This window comes from Eschrichtius robustus, chromosome 15, assembly GCF_028021215.1.
Source record: "Eschrichtius robustus isolate mEscRob2 chromosome 15, mEscRob2.pri, whole genome shotgun sequence".
Classification (NCBI taxonomy): Eukaryota; Metazoa; Chordata; class Mammalia; order Artiodactyla; family Eschrichtiidae; genus Eschrichtius; species Eschrichtius robustus.
In genome coordinates this window covers 18672648-18693365 of record NC_090838.1, presented here as the reverse complement: position 1 = coordinate 18693365, position 20718 = coordinate 18672648, and the positions used below count along the sequence as shown (strand labels likewise).

The 20718-nt window shown below is 36.8% G+C and overlaps 1 protein-coding gene across 2 annotated transcripts in view; it reads left to right on the top strand.

Moving 5' to 3' along the window:
* Positions 1–20718, top strand: part of ATAD2B (ATPase family AAA domain containing 2B) — a 155322-nt gene that overhangs the window by 14658 nt on the left and 119946 nt on the right. For both annotated transcript variants that reach the window (XM_068564720.1, XM_068564719.1), the window contains exons 2-6: positions 8431–8582; positions 14324–14373; positions 14727–14880; positions 16129–16231; positions 17996–18104. In XM_068564720.1, the coding sequence (XP_068420821.1) occupies positions 8431–8582; positions 14324–14373; positions 14727–14880; positions 16129–16231; positions 17996–18104 (568 nt within the window). The remainder of the gene's footprint in view (positions 1–8430; positions 8583–14323; positions 14374–14726; positions 14881–16128; positions 16232–17995; positions 18105–20718) is intronic.

Sequence of the window (20718 nt, the reverse complement as noted above, 5' to 3'; positions counted from 1 at the left end):
CTTGTCTCTTGAGGATCTTTTTCTCATCAGTTATCTTGCTCTTTTTTTTTTTTTTGGCCTTGCTGTGTAGCTTGTAGGATCTTAGTTCCCCAACCAGGGATCGAACCCGGCATTGAGAGCGCCAAGTTCTAACCCATGGACCGCCAGGGAATTACCCTCTTTAAAATTTTATTGTATTTTATTCTCTTCTGTGGTTCCTTTTCTTCTGTTTACAAGAATCCAGGTCTTCTTTTTAAAAAAGAAAATCCTTCACTGCCTTCTTTGACTTTGTAACCTGTTTAAGCCTATTATCTTATTCTTCTTAATTCTGACACAGAAGAGTAGCTCTGTAGTTTATCAGCTGTACATTCTTACCGCTCACTGGGTTCTTCACTTAGTGATTTCCACCTCAGCATTTTGCAGAAATTGCCTTATCAGAAGTTACAGTGTTGGGCTTCACTGGTGGCGCAGTGGTTGAGAGTCTGCCTGCCAATGCAAGGGACACGGGTTCGAGCCCTGGTCTGGGAAGATCCCACGTGCCGCGGAGCAGCTGGGCCCGTGAGCCACAATTACTGAGCCTGCGCGTCTGAAGCCTGTGCTCCACAACAAGAGAGGCCGCGATAGTGAGAGGCCCGCGCACCGCGATGAAGAGTGGTCCCCGCTTGCCGCAACTAGAGAAAGCCCTCGCACAGAAACGAAGACCCAACACAGCCGTAAATAAATAAATAAACAAATACTTAAAAAAAAAAAAGTAAAAGTCTATTAATTTAAAAAAAAAAAAAAGAAGTTACAGTGACCTCCTAATTACCAATCTACATGTTTATCAGCTTTCATCCTGTTTAGTCTTTTTGTTTTTTAAATTTAATTAATTTATTTAATTTATTCACTTTTGGCTGTGTTGGGTCTTCCGGGCTTTCTGTAGTTGCCGTGAGCCAGGGTCTACTCTTTCTTGCGGTGTGCGGGTTTCTCATTGCGGTGGCTTCTCTTGTTGCAGAGCACAGGCTCTAGGGCGCATGGGCTTCAGTAGTTGCAGCACGTGGGCTCAGTAGTTGTGGCACACAGGCCTAGCTGCTCCGTGGAATGTGGGGTCTTCCCGGACCAGGGCTCGAACCTGTGTCCCTTGCATTGGCAGGCGGATTCTTAACCACTGCACCACCAGGGAAGCCCCATTGTTTAGTCTTTTTGGAACCAACTTCCACTCCCCCTGTTTGAGTGAGACACTGTATTTTTCTTTAGTTTATATGAGATCCTTTCTGCTTATCCCTTTTTAAAAAAAAAAAAATTAATTAATTAATTTAGTTTTGGCTGTGTTGGGTCTTCGTTTCTGTGCAAGGGCTTTCTCTAGTTGGGGCAAGTGGGGACCACTCTTCATCGCGGTGCGCAGGCCTCTCACTATCGTGGCCTCTCTTGTTGTGGAGCACAGGCTCCAGAGGCGCGGGCTCAGTAGTTGTGGCTCACGGGCCCAGTTGCTCCGTGGCACGTGGAATCTTCCCAGACCAGGGCTCGAACCCGCGTACCCTGCATTGGCAGGCAGATTCTCAACCACTGCGCCACCAGGGAAGCCTGCTTATCCCTTTAATGTAGGCTTTTTTTAAAGGTTTTGACTTTTGCCCTCTTGTTTTTTATTCTATATATTATTACTTGTGACGCTTTTATTACAATTTCATATCTATCTCTAGTCCTCACATCACTCTATCTCAGAACTGCATTTCCGACAGTCTGATAGACATCTCCCTAGATTTCTGGCTAGAATTCTAAACCTTATTTTCAAAACTGGAATTCACTGTTACATTTCTCCCATCAACATATGCCTCCCGTCCCCTCACCTTCCTCCATAGCTCCTAAAACACAAAAACCACTTTTTACACCTGCCCAGTCTTTATTTTGAATACTGGTATTACTAATATTTTAGTTATTCAGCTTTCTGTAATCAATTTCTTATTTTCTACTTTTACAATTTATATGAGGCCATCATCAAGACTTGAATTAATCTATTGGTCTGCTAATTCACTTATTTCCTTGAAATTTTCATTTTTTAATGCTGTACTTGGGTACATTCTTTTTGTCTTTACATTAAAGTACAGGTTCTGGATTTCTGACAAATTGTGGTCTGGTCAGGAAGCCTTCCCTGAAAACCAGGGCAGCGTAAATTCTTCTCTGTTTTATTATTTTCAACTTCTTTTACCTATTTTTACAAGATTTATGGTACAATAGTGTTCAGTATTTGTGGTAGCTGATGAGTATGGTTTAAGAAACTCTTAAGACTCAAGGAGAAAATCATTTCTGTAAATTGGAAAAATTTTCTGCCTGATTTTAGAAGGTTAGAGTTTAAGAGAAAAAGTCAGTTAGGTGGGGATGACTTAACTTTTCATTGTACTTTTACTTTCTGTAGAATTTGACACTATTACTCTTATACTTCTCTTGGAAGTTATCTCATCCTTGAATCATGTTCCTCTGACCATTCTATGTGTTACATTACTGTTACAAAATAAAGTCATGTGATTTATGATGTCTTCCTTCATCTCTGTTAGCAATTATCATTTTTTGCTTTCAGAGAATTGTGTATTTCTATTATAGTACTTACTATAATATGCCGTATATCATTACTGTGACTGTTTGTGAACTCAACAGATTGTGTATTGGGTTGTAAGTAGGTTTTAATCTTTTTTTACCATCCCCCCCACAACCACCATGTCTTATGTACCCAGTAGGTCCTCAACAAATGTTTGTTAAATGAAATTATTCCCTGAGTTTGAGATGCCTTTCCTGCTTGTGGATTGTAATCACTCTGACACATATTGCTAAATGACTGTGGGTAGGTTGCATAATCTCTCTTAAATATTTTTGTCCTGAAACTGGCAACGCCTTCCCTCAAAGGGTTAGGTTATAATTAACTAGTAAAATGCTTTGAAGAAGTTAAAGTTGAGCATTATGATCATCCTGTTAAAGGTGAACTGTTAGTATCAGGTTTGTAGGTAAAAACTTTCCCAAAGCTTGAAGTTAATTAAATGGTGTTGAAGTAATTATTTTGTAGAATTTACATTTTGGTTATTTGCTTTATTTATTTATTTATAAATTTTATTTATTTATTTATTTATGGCTGTGTTGGGTCTTCGTTTCTGTGTGAGGGCTTTCTCTAGTTGCGGCAAGTGGGGGCCACTCTTCATCGCGGTGCGCAGGCCTCTCACTATCGTGGCCTCTCCCGTTGCGGAGCACAGGCTCCAGACGCGCAGGCTCAGCAATTGTGGCTCACGGGCTTAGTCGCTCCGCGGCATGTGGGATCTTCCCAGACCAGGGCTCGAACCCGTGTCCCCTGCATTGGCAGGCAGATTCTCAACCACTGTGCCACCAGGGAAGCCCTATTTGCTGTATTTAAATCCCTATATTTCTTTGGAGGGAAGGAGTCTTTTGTAATGTTGTTTATTCTGAGGTCTCTGTCACTGAGCCAAGTCACGATTGAAACCCTTTCATTGTAAGAGTGGTACAGTAGTGCAGTGCAGCAGTTAGGATGATGTGCGTCATATTATACTTGAACTGTTTTATATGCCAGAGGTCCTCAGACTTTCGTGTACTAAGAATCATTCGGAGGCCCTCATTTAGAATATCCCACCTCCAGAGCTCTAGTTTAGCAGGTTATGTTTGTTTAATGAGAAGTCAGGTGCTTTATGATTCAGTTAGTATGTGGACAACACTTTGAGAGACACTCCTGAATGCAACTGTAAAAAGCCAGTAGAACATGAGAGAATGAGTAATAAATAAACACAAACTCATTTAAATGGATATTCAAAGAGTTATATAATAACTCACATTATTTAAAAAATGGCTAGACTTCAAATATTTTACTATTTTGTCTTTAATTCAGTAGGTACATAGTACTTATTCTCAGAGTGTGTTTGTGAAACTTCAATACCTACAGATGCTCCATGAAAAAAGAGCTTGATCCAATAAGCTTGTGAAATGTTATATACTGTCTTCCATACTTAGAGCTATACTGCATATTAACTTTTTTTTTTTTTGGCGGCACCTCGCGGCATGTGGGATCTTAGTTCCCTGACCAGGGATTGAACCCAAGCCCCTTGCATTGGAAGCCTGGAGTCTTAACCACTGGACTGCCAGGGAAATCCCTGCATATTAACATATTAAAGACTATTACAAGTCCTGAAGCAAAAAACCTTGGACCTCATTGTTTCTCAAATTTATTTGTCCATGAGCCTTCCTTTGTTTCTCCTAATGATTTCTATTAATTTACAGAACAAACTTGGGAAAGTCTTGCCTTTTTTTTCTTGGTATTGTGTGGAATTAAAAAGAAGTAGAGTATTTTTTATAATTAAAGAACTTAAAATGTTGCTCGAATGTTAAGACTTGGATGTGACACTTTAAAGATGGTAAATACATAATGCTAAATTGAATATAATTAAGTGCCAAAATGTAGAGTTGCAGCTACAGAGGGAAAAAGGTCAATTTAGGTTAGATTCTTCAGGTAAGATTTTGAGGGACAGATGGGTCTTGAAGGATGAGTGGTGGGATTTGATTAGGAGTAATGCTGGCTTGGACTATCTAAATTGGTAAAGTAGTTTACAGGTATCAGTTTCTTTATTCACAAATATGTCTTAGCTTAGAACATATGACAGTGCTTCCTCAGTGACTTATTTGTTGAATATGTTATATAGTAATGCTTTTCAAACTAATGTGTAGAAGAATTATCTGGGGAATCTTGTCAAAAATGGTTTCTGATTGGATGGGTCAGGGGTGCAGCACATTTGAAGTGACAAATGTAGAGGCTGATCAATGATCAAGTCTTGGATCAGTAGTTGAGTAAGATGACCTTTGAGGCACACTTTAACCTTGGTATTTTATAAATATTCTAGGGTGGAGTGTCTGAGGTAGTAGACAGAGAACAATATTAGGAATGGAAGGACCTAAATTCTAGGTTTTTTTTTTTTTTCTCAAGTTCTGTCAGTCATTTGTTAGCCATATGACCTTGGGCTAGAGTTAGTTAACTTATGTCTGAGCTTCTCTGTTTACTCTGTTAAAGGGTGGGGTTGGAGAAGGCAAAAAGGGCCTGAGGAAGTGAAATAATACAATTTTTAAAAACCCATTTCTGTGACCTCCCTGGTGGTCCAGTGGTTAAGAATCTGCCTTCCAATGCAGGGGACGCAGGTTTGATCCCTGGTCGGGGAACTAAGATCCCACATGCCATGGGGCAGCTAAGCCCGCGTGCTGCAACTACCGAGCCCACGTGCTCTGGAGCCTGTAAGCCACAACTAGAGAGAAGCCCGCATGCCTCAACGAAGAGCCCGTGCGCTGCAGTGAAAGATCACGTGCACCGCAACTGAGACCCAGCGCAGCCAAAAAAAAAAAAAATAAATAAAGTAAAAAAGAAAAAGAAACATCCATTTCTTAAGTACATTAAGCATGTTTACTGTTAAATACTATTACATGATTGAATTGCATCTTAAATGGTTTTTCCCACCTCTATGTGGGATGGTTTGGAAGTAGCTAGTTTTTCTGGGGAACTTAAACTAATAAGCAGAGGTGTATGTTACACAACTAACATGTTTATTATCCTTACTTATGGACAGTTTGATGTTTGAATTTCTGATTGTTTTTTCCTTTGTGCCTTTTAGTACGAATGTGGTCTTGTGGCTTTAAAACTAGTTCATGGTAAATTGTATTACAGCACAAAATAAAAAATTGGTCTTTTTGTGAAAAACATTTTAGTAAGTGGATATTAATTCTATAGGTTATACTTGGATCCTTTAAACATATATTGCAAGTATTTCTCATGTTTGCGAGTGGCTACATTTTGACTATTTGTGTAATGTAGTTGTGTTGCTTTGGGAACATATGATACAGAAATGACATTTATGAAATGGATAGTTTTTATATTTTTTTCTTTTTTTTTAATAAATTTATTTATTTTTGGCTGCATTGGGTATTTGTTGCTGCACGCGGGCTTTCTCTAGTTGCGGCGAGAGGGGGCTGCTCTTTGTTGCGGTGTGCAGGCTTCTTGTTGCGATGGCTTCTCTTGTTGTGCAGCCCGGGCTCTAGGCAAGCGGGCTTCAGTAGTTGTGGTGCGTGGGCTCAGTTGTGGCTCGTGGGCTCTAGAGCGCAGTCTCAGTAGTTGTGGCGCACGGGCTTAGTTGCTCCGCAGCATGTGGGATCTTCCCGGACCAGGGCTCGAACCCGTGTCCCCTGCATTGACAGGCGGATTCTTAACCACTACGCCACCAGGGAAGTCCTTATATATTTTTCTTAAAAGAAATTTGTAGCATAAAGAAATTTGCTACAAAAATGTTTGTAGCAAAGAAATTTCTTAAATTTGTAGCAAAAATGTTTAAATGGTAATATATTGAAAATGATCATACATGCTTTTGAAATACTGATCTATAATCTTAAGTGATAAAGTATTAGCATATGAATTAAATCTTCTCTAAAGAAAAGGTAACCCTTTCCTCCACTCTCTTCCCCACCTGTCCAGCATCCAAGGAATTGGGTGGCGAAGAGGAAAGCTGCTCCTCAGAGACAGTGACTCCCCTAGTTTGAAGACATGAAGCTAGGGAGGGATTAGCGGAAGTGTGATGGATGGAGGTCTCGGGTTGAGAGATTGGTTACATTAAACAAATTAATTAATTGAAAGAACAAATGAATAAATGTATTTGAAGATAATGGAAGCTGTGTTTCTCATTGGAAAGGACTTACAAACATAAAAAGGGAGAGTCTAGAAAGAAACTTAAGGTATGGAATTAGTTGAAAGCATTGGTGTACACACATTTTTAAAATTATTATTTATGCACAGATAAAGAAATAGGTATAGATGTCTATATTTCTATGTATCTATATAAATTAATATATTTCCTAGCTTTCTCTGCTGAGAGGACTCAATAGTAGTGAAACCCCAGTAACACTGAGCACACCTAAGTGCCCAGATCTTGATTTCTGAATACTATCCTTGACTAAAAGGAACCTGAGCTTAATTTCTAGGGTCAGGAAGGGAGAGTACAAGATGAGCCTGCAGATTTCTTTTGTGCCAGAAAGTAAGGAAGTACTCACCATGATGGGGACATGTCAAAAGAATATTGGAAAGGGCTTTGAAAGGGCTCCTGATGGCCAAATCTTGTATAATTTGAGCAAAGAAATAGAGTAATGGATTAAAACCCACAGAATAAAGTAAGAATCCATGAATCCATACTGATATAAATAAATGAGTGAATGAATTGAGTAAGGAGGGTTGGGGAGGGAAAATTCTTTTTATTTAGTTTTTGGTTGCATCGGGTCTTAGTTGTGGCACTCAGGATCTTTTGTTGCGGTCTACAGGCTTCTCTCTAGTTGTGGCGCGCGGGCTCATTAGTTGCGGTGTGTGGGCTTCAGAGTGCGAGGGCTTAGTTGCCCCGTGGCCTGTGGGATCCTAGTTCCCTGACCAGGGATTGAACCGGTGTCCCCTGCATTGCAAGACAGATTCTTAACCACTGGACCACCAGGGAAATCCCGGGAAAATTCTTTAAAGTAGGATGCCAACTAAAACATATAGGAGTGATACGATTAGATAATTACCACCATGATGGTATTGGATAAAGGCAAGAGTAGTCAATGAATGCTGTGGCTAGTGGGTGGAGGTTTGATGAGGAACAGGATATTTGTGAATTATCAGAATGATTTCACATAAACTAATCAAATACAAAGGGAAAAATAGTGACTTTATGGTGGAGAAACCTGGCAGACACCAACTTGACTAGGTGATCAAGGTTATACCTAATGATGGGTAGGTATAGTATGCATAATATCATGTCTGTATATTCTTTCTATGAATGTTATGGCCTGAATTGGGTTACGAGGAACATCAGATAGACCCAGACTGATAGTCATCCTGGAAAATAAAAAGCCTATATTCTTTACAGTCAAGGGCATGAAAATGGGGAAAGATTAAAGGATTGTTCCAGATAGAAGGAGACAGAGGAGATCTGATAAGTACATACAATATATGTTCCTGGGTAGGATCCTGAACCAGAAAGGAAAGAGAGACCTTGCTGGGACATTTGATAAAATTTGAATGTGTCCATGGACTGGCTCTGTGTTATATCAATGATGATTTCCTAATTGGGAGGGTTGAATGATGCTAATATAGCAGAGTGTTCTTATTTTGGGAGTTACACACTGGAGTATTTAGGAGAGGAATGATGAATCATGTCATAAAAAGTTGTATCTACACATATTCTGTAGGCTTGAAACTATTTTAAAATAAAAACAAACTAAACATACTTTTCTGAGGATAAATTTATCTTTCTAACTTTTTTGTTTCTGTATTTACAGATTATTACATTTTGCTACACTTGTAGAGAGATTCCTTCAGTAAATGTTTATTGGTTGAATAAGCACTGTACTTTATCCAAGAATTTAAGAAATCTGTGAATTTAATAGGATAATAAATACATTTTAAACTTTGTCTTTCAGAAAGCTGAAGTTGATGGTAGTTTAAGTGATAGCCATGTGTCTCCTCCAGCTAAACGCACTTTGAAACAACCTGATTCTGTTTGCAAAGACAAATCAAAATCACGAAGTACTGGTCAGCGAGAGGAATGGAACATATCAACTGGACAGGCCAGGTGAGAATGGAGAACTCCTCCATTGTTTTTTCATGAATTATTTGATGTGATTCAGGGCTGATAATTGCTAATTTTCTTAAATTGTAAAGCCACCTGGCTAGAGATACTTATAAATTGTATTAAGCTTATTTTATAATTTCTGTATGTAATTTTATTTTCTGTATATATGCCAAAAATATATGTAGTATGTAATAGAAACTAATATTACTAAAACAATAAGAATTTTGATAGGTCTTGGATGTGCATACATGTTTATAGTCCTGAAATTTTAAATAAAAACATATGGTTAAAATTATATTTTTTACTTGAAAATAAGATAAAATCTCCCCTTCCTAAAATTATTAAGTATTCCACTTGAATTGGTTATTGAATGTAATAAAATCTAAATTAATTTTTAAAGAAATCTTTTCATCTATCTGGTTGTTTTCAACTTAAATTTGCTTTGTGTCTGTTTCGATATGTATTAGAAAACAATTTTACTCACTTAACCAAAGTAAGTGGTACTAATTTAATGTAGATAGGATAGGTGTACACACACTCAGAAAAGATTTAAATTTTGAGCTTAGAGTCTTTAGCTTCTCTTTTTTCCAGTGTTTGATGTAGAAGTGCTAATGATGTGCCAACTGCAAACCAGAAGTAAAAGGGAATTCCTTTTTGACAGTATTTTGATTTTATGTGTGTAGGTAAATTCGGGATACTCTTAGGCTTTAATGAAAATAATCTTTGCAGTTATATAGATTTTAACAGGCATTGTACATTTACTAGTCTCTAAAGAGTCTTTACCTATTTTAATATGTATTTAAAATTTTTAATTTTGCATTTTCTGGGAGTTAAGTAGAAGATTATGTGAATCATAGTCTATTGATTTTTTTTTTTTTAACTTTACCATACTCCTTCATCTGTGAGATGAAACAGATCCAGATAACTATAATGATGTTACTTAAAATAAGTACAGCCCTTTAATTACACTTCTACACTTGATCTACCTGTTATAATCTGTATCCTGTATTTATTAAATGAGTGAATCAAGCTTCTTTTTCTAGTAAATGTTCTAAAAAGTGTTCTTGTAGTGTTAAAAGTTTGACCTTTAATTGTAAGATAATTTTAACAGTTTAATTCAGGTGTAAGTCTCTGATACCGTAGATTTCCCACATCTTACCACTCAAATCTTTTATGTAAATTAATCTTGATCATGTCTTTCATGTAAAAAGGCTTAAAATTTTTTTGAGGGGAGAGAGTTTTGCTTCCATTTAGGTACCTTAGAGTTTGATATTCCTTTAAAAAATATTAAGTACATTTTGAATAAAAAGCTTAAGAAATAATGAATACTAATAAAATTTACTGTTTTTTTTTTTTTTTTTGTCAGGAGAATAATGTTTAGCAGTTCACACAATTTTAAAAGTTTTTTGAGTTAAACTTTCATCAAGGGATGTGATTAAGTGCCACACTGTTAGAATTAGACTCTTTTAGTGTTTCAGATGACCTGAAAAGAAAATGCCATTTGACCTATCAGATTCAACAGAATTGAATTTTAGGGAAACTTGTAGTTAAAGATATTTTAGATTTTGAGATAGTATAAATACAAAAATCAGGATTTATTTGAAGGCTTGTATTAATTTTTATGTTATGAACCTGAGAATCCTAATTCCTTTATTTTGGTACTCTAAAGTCTTAGGAGCATCTAAGGTAAAATGACTTTCACAAAAGTTCTTTCACAAAAATAATTTGTTAAAATACAATTCATTGGAGGAAAATTGAATATAGATAAGAATTAGTATTAGCTATGAAAAATAATGAATTCTAAAGAACTTTGTTAACAACCACTATATTCTTTTTTTTTTAAACAAGTTATTTATTTGTTTATTTTGTTGATTTATTTTTGGCTGCGTTTGGTCTTTGTTGCTGTGCGTGGGCTTTGTCTAGTTGCGGCAACCGGGGGCACTCTTCGTTGCAGTGTGCGGGCTTCTCATTGCGGTGGCTTCTCTTGTTGCGGAGCATGGGCTCTAGGTGCGCGGGCTCAGTAGTTGTGGCATGCAGGCTCAGTAGTTGTGGCTTGCGGGCTCTGGAGCGCAGTCTCAGTAGTTGCGGTGCACGGGCTTAGTTGCTTCACGGCATGTGGGTTCTTCCTGGACCAGGGCTCGAACCCATGTCCCCTGCATCAGCAGGCGGATTCTTAACCACTGTGCTACCAGGGAAGTCCCGAAAATTTTGTTTTGTGGTCAGATGATGAGGGAGTAGTGAGGTGAGGCAGAAATGTAATCACCACTGCTGGGGCTCATGAGAATGAAGGCTGGTAGTGGTTAAAGTCTTTCCAAATGATTGCTTTTGCTGAATTGAGGTTTAAAATTCTCATAAATCATTGAATGCCTTGGGTTTATGTGGGAAAGGGAGAATAAGTAATGATTTTTGAGTCTGATATTGCATTTGTAGTGTGCTTCACATAATTAAAGGTGCAGAAACTTTTAATGTAATAATTATCTAATGCAGAGTGATACTGTCTCCATTTAAAAAATTTAGGATACAGAGATATAGGGAAATATCCCCCACTCACACCCCCTTTTTTTTTTTTAACGTCTTCATTGGAGTATAATTGCTTTACAATGGTGTGTTCGTTTCTGCTTTATAACAAAGTGAATCAGCTATACATATACATATATCCCCATGTCTGCTCCCTCTTGCGTCTCCCTCCCTCCCACCCTCCCTATCCCACCCCTCTAGGTGGTCACAAAGCACCAAGCTGATCTCTCTGTGCTATTCGGCTGCTTCCCACTGGCTATCGATTTTACATTTGGTAGTGTATGTATGTCCGTGCCACTCTCTCAGTTTGTCCCAGCTTACCCTTCCCCTTCCCCCTGTCCTCAGGTCCATTCTCTAGTAGGTCTGCGTCTTTATTTCCATCCTGCCCCTAGGTTCTTCATGACTTTTTTTTTTTTTTTTTTAGATTCCATATATATGTGTTAGCATACGGTATTTGTTTTTCTCTTTCTGACTTACTTCACTCTGTATGACAGTCTCTAGGTCCATCCACCTCACTACAAATAACTCAGTTTCATTTCTTCTTATGGCTGAGTAATATTCCATTGTATATATGTGCCACATCTTCTTTATCCATTCATCTGTCGATGGACACAGGTTGCTTCCATGTCCTGGCTATTGTAAACAGAGATGCAGTGAACATTGTGGTACATGACTCTTTATGAATTATGGTTTTCTCAGGGTATATGCCCAGTAGTGGGATTGCTGGGTCGTATGGTAGTTCTATTTTTAGTTTTTTAAGGAACTTCCATATTGTTCTCCATAGTGGCTGTATCAATTTACATTCCCACCAACAGTGCAAGAGGGTTCCCTTTTCTCCACACCCTCTCCAGCATTTATTGTTTCTAGATTTTTTGTTGATGGCCATTCTGACCGGTGTGAGGTGATACCTCATTGTAGTTTTGATTTGCATTTCTCTAATGATTAATGATGTTGAGCATTGTTTCATGTGTTTGTTGGCAAACTGTATACCTTCTTTGGAGAAATGTCTATTTAGGTCTTCTGCCCATTTTTGGATTGGGTTGTTTGTTTTTTTTGATATTGAGTTGCATGAGCTGCTTGTATATTTTGGAGATTAATCCTTTGTCTGTTGATTCGTTTGCAAATATTTTCTCCCATTCTGAGGGTTGTCTTTTCATCTTGTTTATGGTTTCCTTTGCTGTGCAAAAGCTTTTAAGTTTCGTTAGGTCCCATTTGTTTATTTTTGTTTTTATTTCCATTTCTCTAGGAGGTGGGTCAAAAAGGATCTTGCTGTGGTTTATGTCACAGTGTTCTGCCTATGTTTTCCTCTAAGAGTTTTATAGTGTCTGGCCTTACATTTAGGCCTTTAATCCATTTTGAGTTTATTTTTGTCACAGCCCCTTTTAAAAATAAAGGAGACTTCATAATCATAAAGGATTTATTAGAGGATTAATTTAAGCAGTGAACCCACTTGGTTACATTTTAAGTGATTAATTTTTGGCAACATTGATTTAAGAGACTTTTTAGGCACCTTTATTATTGTATAGGCAGACCAACCCTTAAAACCCCAATATTCTCTATTTTTATACCCAAGTATTTCATATTCTATCTCCTTTTTATAAAGAGAAATGATAATTGTAAAATGATGACAATAAACTATAATTGGTAATTGGATTGATTGAAGAACAAGTTTTTTTTCTCCCCCCACCTTAAAATACATCTTTTATTAGCAATGAAATAAAAGCCAAGTAAGCACTGTCTTCTTTAGAGGGACAAAAATTATTATTTTGCTTTTATCCCAGTGATGTTACTATTGTTCAGAAAGGTTTTAGACTTCTTTTGTAGAATGATTTTAGGGTTAGCATCTTATTCTTTTGAATAATTTAGGTGTGTAAAATTCCAACCATTTGGTCTTACATACAGCTAAAATTCATATGGAGCCAAGACTTGTGAATTAAGTGATTAAACTGAGTTAATGTTGTATTGGGTCCAAAGCCAAACTATATTTATTATTTTTCTATGTGGTTTTAAGTGGATTTTAAGAGTGTTTCTAGGGAATTCCACATGTATAATCTTCTAAGGAATGACCTGTTAACACATCAGTTCTATTACTTTATAGTCAAACTCATATACCAGGAGGATTGTGTATTTGTATATAAAGGTGCTAAAGATGAAATACTTTCTAAGAGGTAGTATATTAGAACAAGATGGTTGTGTTGTTTTTATGGGGAAAGGAGGGATGGAGTTTTTTATTTTGTGTTTTTGATAGTCTGAAGGCACAGAATAGTTTTTGTTCATACCTTTAGTCATCCTATCTGTGAGCTTTATTAGACAGGGGCATTTATAATTAATATTTATAACATTTAACATTTATAATTTTACATGAAGCATGCTGGAATAACCAAAAATGTTAGAATATTTTAGTTAAAAAATGTTGTGCAAACCACATAGATAAGCAGATGACAGTCATGTGTACTGTTTTTTGAATGTCCTCTCTCCCCCCTTTTTTAATCTTTGAAAATGATAATTGTTGGATATTTCAAAAAATACCCTAGTAAGTTTAAATTGATAGCTCTTTTACTATGTAACAATTTAGTTTTTGGTTTTGAATTTCTAATTATAGTAAGGTGTACTGTGACTTTTTTCATAAGTCTTCATGTTTTAATGACCCTTTAAGTATCTTTCTAGTGACTTAACATTTCTGTTCCTCCACCAAAAGGGAGAGTTGTACAATGGATTTTGAGAAATTAGCTAAGTTTTCATTTATTAGTTTAGAATGTGTAATATAATACTTTGGGGAAATTATTAAATGGTGTTGGTGTTCAAATACTTTTTTCATCTTACAGTTTATCATTTGAATAACTTTGTCATTGTTTGAATTTTATGTTGTCAACAAAAACCAATAGTAAATGTCTGTGACCATTGTTACTTATGGCATCAGTTAACTTTATGATACATATTAAGCTTAAGCCTTTTCATTGGATTTTAATTTATAGAGTTGAAGACAGTAAGTTCAGTTTATAATCTGTTATTAAAACTTTTCTTGAAGTAATGAAACGACTCTTAGTATATTTTATTAATTGGTATATTATCAGTCGTAGGGTAAAAAAATGTCTTTACTCTTAAAAAAGTAATATTACATTACTGACATTTTAAAGATTAAAATGATTCCACCAGTATTTGCATTTCTTGCTTCTTTAAATGAATGTTGATGTGTTTGCATATTAAATATAATTGTGTTCTAGGTTAACTTCTCAGCCTGGTGCTACATTACCAAACGGACATAGTAGCTTATGTGAGTATTCTGTTATGAAACTGGTTAGTATTGAAATTCTTATAATGTTGTTAAGAGTATTAAAGTGGGGTAAAATAGCGTAATTTACTAGTATGCTAAGTATACTGTTGGAAGTGACTGGATTTCAGTCATGGTAAATATGTAATTGTTAAACACTGAGAAATCAGTACAACTGAAATAATTTAAATTATTATGGCAGATTGTAAACAGTTATAGAAATTTTAGATTTTGGGTATTAAAGCCATTTAAGAGGTTATAGTAAGATTTTTATAGTCTTTTAAAAGTAATTTTTGATTTTTTTTCTTTCTTTTTATACTCTATACTTTGAAATGGAAATTTCTCTCTTCTTGTAGCCCTTCGAAGCCATCCCCTTCGAGGCGAAAAGAAGGGAGATGGGGACCTTTCTTGTATAAATGGTGACATGGAAGTCAGAAAAAGTTGTCGTTCCAGGAAAAACAGATTTGAAAGCGTGAACCAGAGTTTGTTATTTGATCAACTAGTAAATAGGTATGAATGCTTTTGCAGTCAGCAGTTTCATGTAACGCTTGGTTTTTTTAAGCCAGTTATGTTTTAAAAAGTAACTTAAGCACTGACTTAGCAATCAATACAATTATTTAAAAACTTAATTTGAATTAACCATGGTTAGCAATGATTGTCAGTTTCTAGTTACTTTATTAGATTTAATACAATTTATGTGATAGCTCATTTTTTCTCATACTTTATAAAGCTCTTGTGCATAGATAATATAAAAATAATTTTGACTTCACTACTATAGTCCTTTAATATTTGCTCATTTAACATTTGTGTTTTTGACAATTTTTAAGCAGCATTAAGTTTCATTATTGATATATAGTAGGCATAGTTTTACTTAGTCAAGATTCTGAATTGAAAGTCTTTTGAGGCTGCACATGTTGGATGTAGCCTAGCTGACTGCTCAGTGTCTACATGCAATGAAACTTTATTCTTCTCAGGTAATAAATCATCCTCCTTAATCACTGCCATATCCTGGAGAAGTGAGGTCAGTGTAATTGCTATTTGAAAGGAGAAGAAATTATATTCTATAGTGGTAGTGTCAAATTTGAGTATTAGTTATTATTCGTTAAGTACTTAGATCAGTATCTGGGCTATGTGTGTGTTTAAAACATAAAATATGCCAACGTTACCATATATTTTGTGGATGTCCGTGTCCTCTAATTTCTAAAAGTATCTATTCAGTTAACCTTATATTAGCTTTAAACTTTTTACAAATCCTTTTTCTATACAATTTTTAATACCATCTTCAAATAAAAAGATTTGAATTATTTTTTTTTCAGTGCCTTTGGTCTGGTAGTCAGTTATTTGTAGTAGCATTATGAATTTAAATATTTGGAGACTTATAAACAAAGGTCTTATATTTGTAAGTTTTATTATATTAAGGTAGAAGATGTTCTGATTCCATCTTTTTTTTTTTTTTTTTGGCTGTGCTGCATGGCTTTTGGGATCTTAGTTCCCCATCCAGGGATCGAACCTGGGCCCCAGCAGTGAAAGTGCTGAGTCATACCCACTGGACCACCTGAGAATTCCCTGTTTCCATCTGTTTTTGAGGCATTATCTTCTGGTGGATGCCAGTTCAGAAACAGATATTAATTGGGATGTTAGGTACAGTTACATATCAGAGATGATTTAATTATGCGTTGACGAAGAGCTCTTTTACATGTATGACACAGTGTTTGATTCCACGGTTGTCTAAACCCTAGTTTTATTATATAATTGTAGTACTGCTGAAGCTGTACTACAGGAAATGGACAACATAAACATTAGAAGGAATCGTCGATCAGGAGAAGTAGAACGGCTTCGAATGTGGACAGATACAGAATTTGTGAGTATACTAACTTTAACAATCTTTGCACGTATTTTTTTATTTGGACTGAGGAATTGAGAGAGAGAGAGCAGCATTTGGATTTTCTTGAATTAACAGAATTGTTCCTTCTTCGTTTCCAGTTTAATCTGGGATTTTATTGTTTTCTTTCTTCTTTTATCCTTAACCTGCTTGCCACAAGCTTCCCCAAAAGACCCTCTACACTTCTGCAGAGGGTCATCTTAAAGTCCACCTCTGATTCTGTCACTTTTCTCATCGGAACCTTTAATGGTCTTTTTTTTTTTTTTCCCGGCACTGTGCGGCACGTAGGATCTTAGTTCCCCGACCAGGGATTGAACCTGTGCCCTCTGCATTGGGAGGGCAGAGTCCTAACCACTGGACCAACAGGGAAGTCCCTTTAATGGTTTTTTTTTTTTTTAAAACTTATGTTTAAATGATTTTATTATTTATTTATTTATTTGGCTGTGTTGGGTCTTCGTTTCTGTGCGAGGGCTTCCTTTAGTTGCGGCAAGCGGGGGCCCCTCTTCATCGCGGTGCGTGGGCCTCTCACTATCATTGCCTCTCTTGTTGCGAAGCACAGGCTCCAGACACGCAGGCTCAGCAGTTGTGGCTCACGGGCCTAGTTGCTCTGCGGCATGTGGGATCTTCCCAGACCAGGGCTCGAACCCGTGTCCCCTGAATTAGCAGGCAGATTCTCAATGACTGCGCCACCAGGGAAGCCCCCTTTAATGGTTTTTTAATGTGTACTGAATTAATTAAAAACACCTTGACCTTCATAATCTGGTTTCAACTTTATCTTCTCACATACCATTGCCCAAATGTAAACGAATCATTCTTATTCTCCTATCTTTTACTCCTGTTAATACTTCTGGTTAAGGACTGATGCAATTCTACCTTTGTTTCAAGGCTCATTTCAGATGCTTCCTCCCCTCCTCCCCCAAACACGGCCGGCGGGGGTGGATTAATCTTTTTGAATTCTAGACTACTCTGTACCTTTTGCTTGTGGGATCTCAGTTCCCTGACCAGGGATTGAACCCAGGGCACAGCAGTGAAAGCCCAGAATCCTAACCACTAGGCCACCAGTGAACGCCCATGTATCTTTCTTTATGGCATTAAACTTGTTCTACTTTATTTTATTTTATTATTATTACTTTTTATAAATTTTATTTATTTATTTATTTATTTTCGGCTGTGTTGAGTCTTTGTTGCGGCGCGCGGGCTTCTCATTGTGGTGGCTTCTCTTGCTGCGGAGCATGGGCTCTAGGCACGCGGGCTTCAGTAGTTGTGGCACGTGGGCTCAGCAGTCGTGTCTCATGGGGTCTAGAGCACAGGCTCAGTAGTTGTGGTGTGCAGGCTTGGTTGCTCCGTGGCATGTGTGATCTTCCCAGATCAGGGCTCGACCCCGTGTCTCCTGCATTGGCAGGCGGATTCTTAACCACTGCGCCACCAGGGAAGCCGTCTACTTTCTTTTATAGTTACCTGTTACTTGACTTGTTTTATCCTATTAGGCTGTAATTTGCTTAAGGGAGAAAGTATGTCCATGGCATTGTAGTTTTACATTTTCAAATATTTTATAAGTTTTATTTGTTTCTCCTCTTGTTTCTTACATGTATTGAATTCAGTAAGGTCCATTTTCATGAATCTTTGCCTTGCAAATAGGTCCTCAATAAATTTTATTGAATGGGCACGTCCCATTGGGTTAATGATATTTATAGCTGGGAATAAAATTCATGTTAATATTTGACAGATTTCTCTCTTTAAAAGGAAAACATGGATATGTATTCAAGAGTGAAAAGGCGAAGAAAGTCACTGAGAAGAAATAGTTATGGGATACAAAATCATCATGAAGTCTCTACTGAGGGTGAAGAAGAAGGTTTGTAAAAGCACCTTATGAAATAAATTCTACAAAGTTCAGGTGGGAGGGAAGAAAATATGTACAAGTAATATATGTGTAATATTGCAGGATGGGTGATTTTTGGCTTTAGAGGTCTATGTTACATAATTTGGAATAATTTTTATTCCATTGGCATTTCTGAGTATTCATTTTCTTCATTTGGAAAAATGCCTTTGCTGTACACTATGCATTGTTATGTAATATATCTTATTAGTAGCTATTGGTAGTCCTTAAGTGACCTAATCTGGTGTAGCATTTGCCATGGGCTGATTTGCTTGTTAGGTGAGGCCTCTTGTATTTAGCTATGTTCTAACTAGAAGTCTGTGTCCATAGCCACCTTCTTTCCATAGCCTCTAAATCTCGGATTATTTGGGTCTCAAATTTAGTTTTGGACAGAGGAGTAGTAAATGGTACAGTTAAGAGAAAGAGAGACAGCCAGTACTAGTGGAGGGAGTTGTATTGCTCTTTTCTGAGGCCTGTCTGGGTTTTGAATTGACGAATCCTGACTGGATTTGTCGGGCTGGAGCTGGGAACAGATGAAAGCACGTTTGCCCCAAGGATTATAAATTGATGACCAGTGCATCCATAGGATTTAATTCTGTAGGTGTTAACCTTCTTTATTAAAATGGATTTTCAGAAGATTTGGTGTACTGTAAATGCAAGGTAGTTGTATTTCACCAGGGAATCTTATTAGTTCTACTATTTGTGTAGCTTAGATGGAGAAGAATGGGTTTATTTCTCAAATTCTGTAATTAATATATTATTAGCAAGTTTTGAAGAGGTGATATTTCTAATGAAGGTATTTTATTGAGCAGATATTATTGTTGTTACAGCTAGAACCTCTGTATTGCTTCCTTTGGAGAAAATCAGTATAGGTGAGACAGATTTATAATGTGATTTTTGCCTTATCTTTAACTGAACATCTTTGTAGATTTCCCAGAGTAGATTTGCCATGTATAGAATTTCTTCCCATAATAAATAATGCAAGGTTTTTTTTCAAAAAGTAATTTTTTTTGAAGGTTTAAGGAAACTTATTTGGGTGCAAGTGATTTATAGTGTTATTTAGTTAAGTAATACTGTATTTGCTGATTTTCTCTATAACTTAATAATAAACATTTGAAAAAACTTACAGAAAGCTTTCAGATGTCATGAGTAAATTGTAAAGTCCTTTGCATTTTTAGTTTCTTATTTCACTGAGCATGGCTGACAGTTTTAACATTTTTCCAATGTCTTAATATGATTGTGTTATAGTGACAATTCCTGTGGTTAAAAAGTTAATCATAAAGTACATTGCATTTGAGGACCATAAGCTTATAAAGTTTCACGAGACTTTTATTTTAAACTATAAATAGATGTCACATTATAGCTATAGCCAAACTGCTTTTTTTTTTTTTTTTTTAATTTATTTTTTTTGGCCACGCCGGGCAGCATGTGGAATCTTAGTTCCCCCACCAGGGATTGAACCCGTGCCCCCTGCATTGGAAGCACAGAGTCTTAACCACTAGACTGCCAGGGAAGTCCCCCAAACCACGTTTTAAAAATAAACTTTTAGAATTTATGTACATTATAATTTACTTTTTATTTATTTATTTATTTATTTATTTTAAAATTTATTTTTGGCTGCATTGGGTCTTCTTTGCTGCGTGCGGGCTTTCTCTAGTTGTGGTGAGCGGGGGCTACTCTTTGTTGTGGTGCATAGGCTTCTCATTGTGGTGGCTTCTCCTGTTGTGGAGCACGGGCTCTAGGCACGCTGGCTTCAGTAGTTGTGGCTCGCGGGCTCTAGAGCGCAGGCTCAGTAGTTGTGGCGCACGGGCTCAGTTGCTCCACGGCATGTGGGATCTTCCCGGACCAGAGATCGAACCTGCGTCCCTGCCCTGGCAGGTGTATTCTTTACCACTGCACCACCAGGGAAGTCCCGTAATTTATTTTTTAAATGTATAGCTAGGTGAATTATCATAAAGCGATCACTCATGTCAAGGCATAAACTATTACCAATACCCCAGAAATCTGCTTTATGCTCTCTCCCAATCCCTGCCTGAATTTTTCTACCAAAATGACTAATCTGTGTTTACCTGTTGTCAACAGGCCTAACAAACCATTATACTGCCAACAAAAATTGCTCTTGCTGTAAGATTAGTAATTATCTTTTAAGAATTTTTTTTTGAACTATCAAGTAGTATGTGAATACTGACCTTATTCAGTGGTTAATTGGGCATTGAATGAAGTGTGCTGTAATAAAGTTTTGAATCATATTCTATTATTGCTTTGTATGACCAAAAAGGTAATACAGAAAGATTGAAAGGTCATAGGTAAATCAGGAGCTCAAATATGATCATATTGATATATTTAGTAGAGAACTAATATTTGTAAGAAAGGCATTTTCTTTTACATCTGTCTTTTTTTTTTTTAATTAATTTATTTAATTTGGGCTGCGTTGGGTCTTTGTTGCTGCACGCGGGCTTTCTCTAGTTGCGGTGAGCGGGGGCTGCTCTTCGTTGTGGTGCACGGGCTTCTCATTGAGGTGGCTTCTCTTGTTGCGGAGCATGGGCTCTGGGCTCTAGGCGTGTGGGCTTCAGTAGTTGTGGTTCGAGGG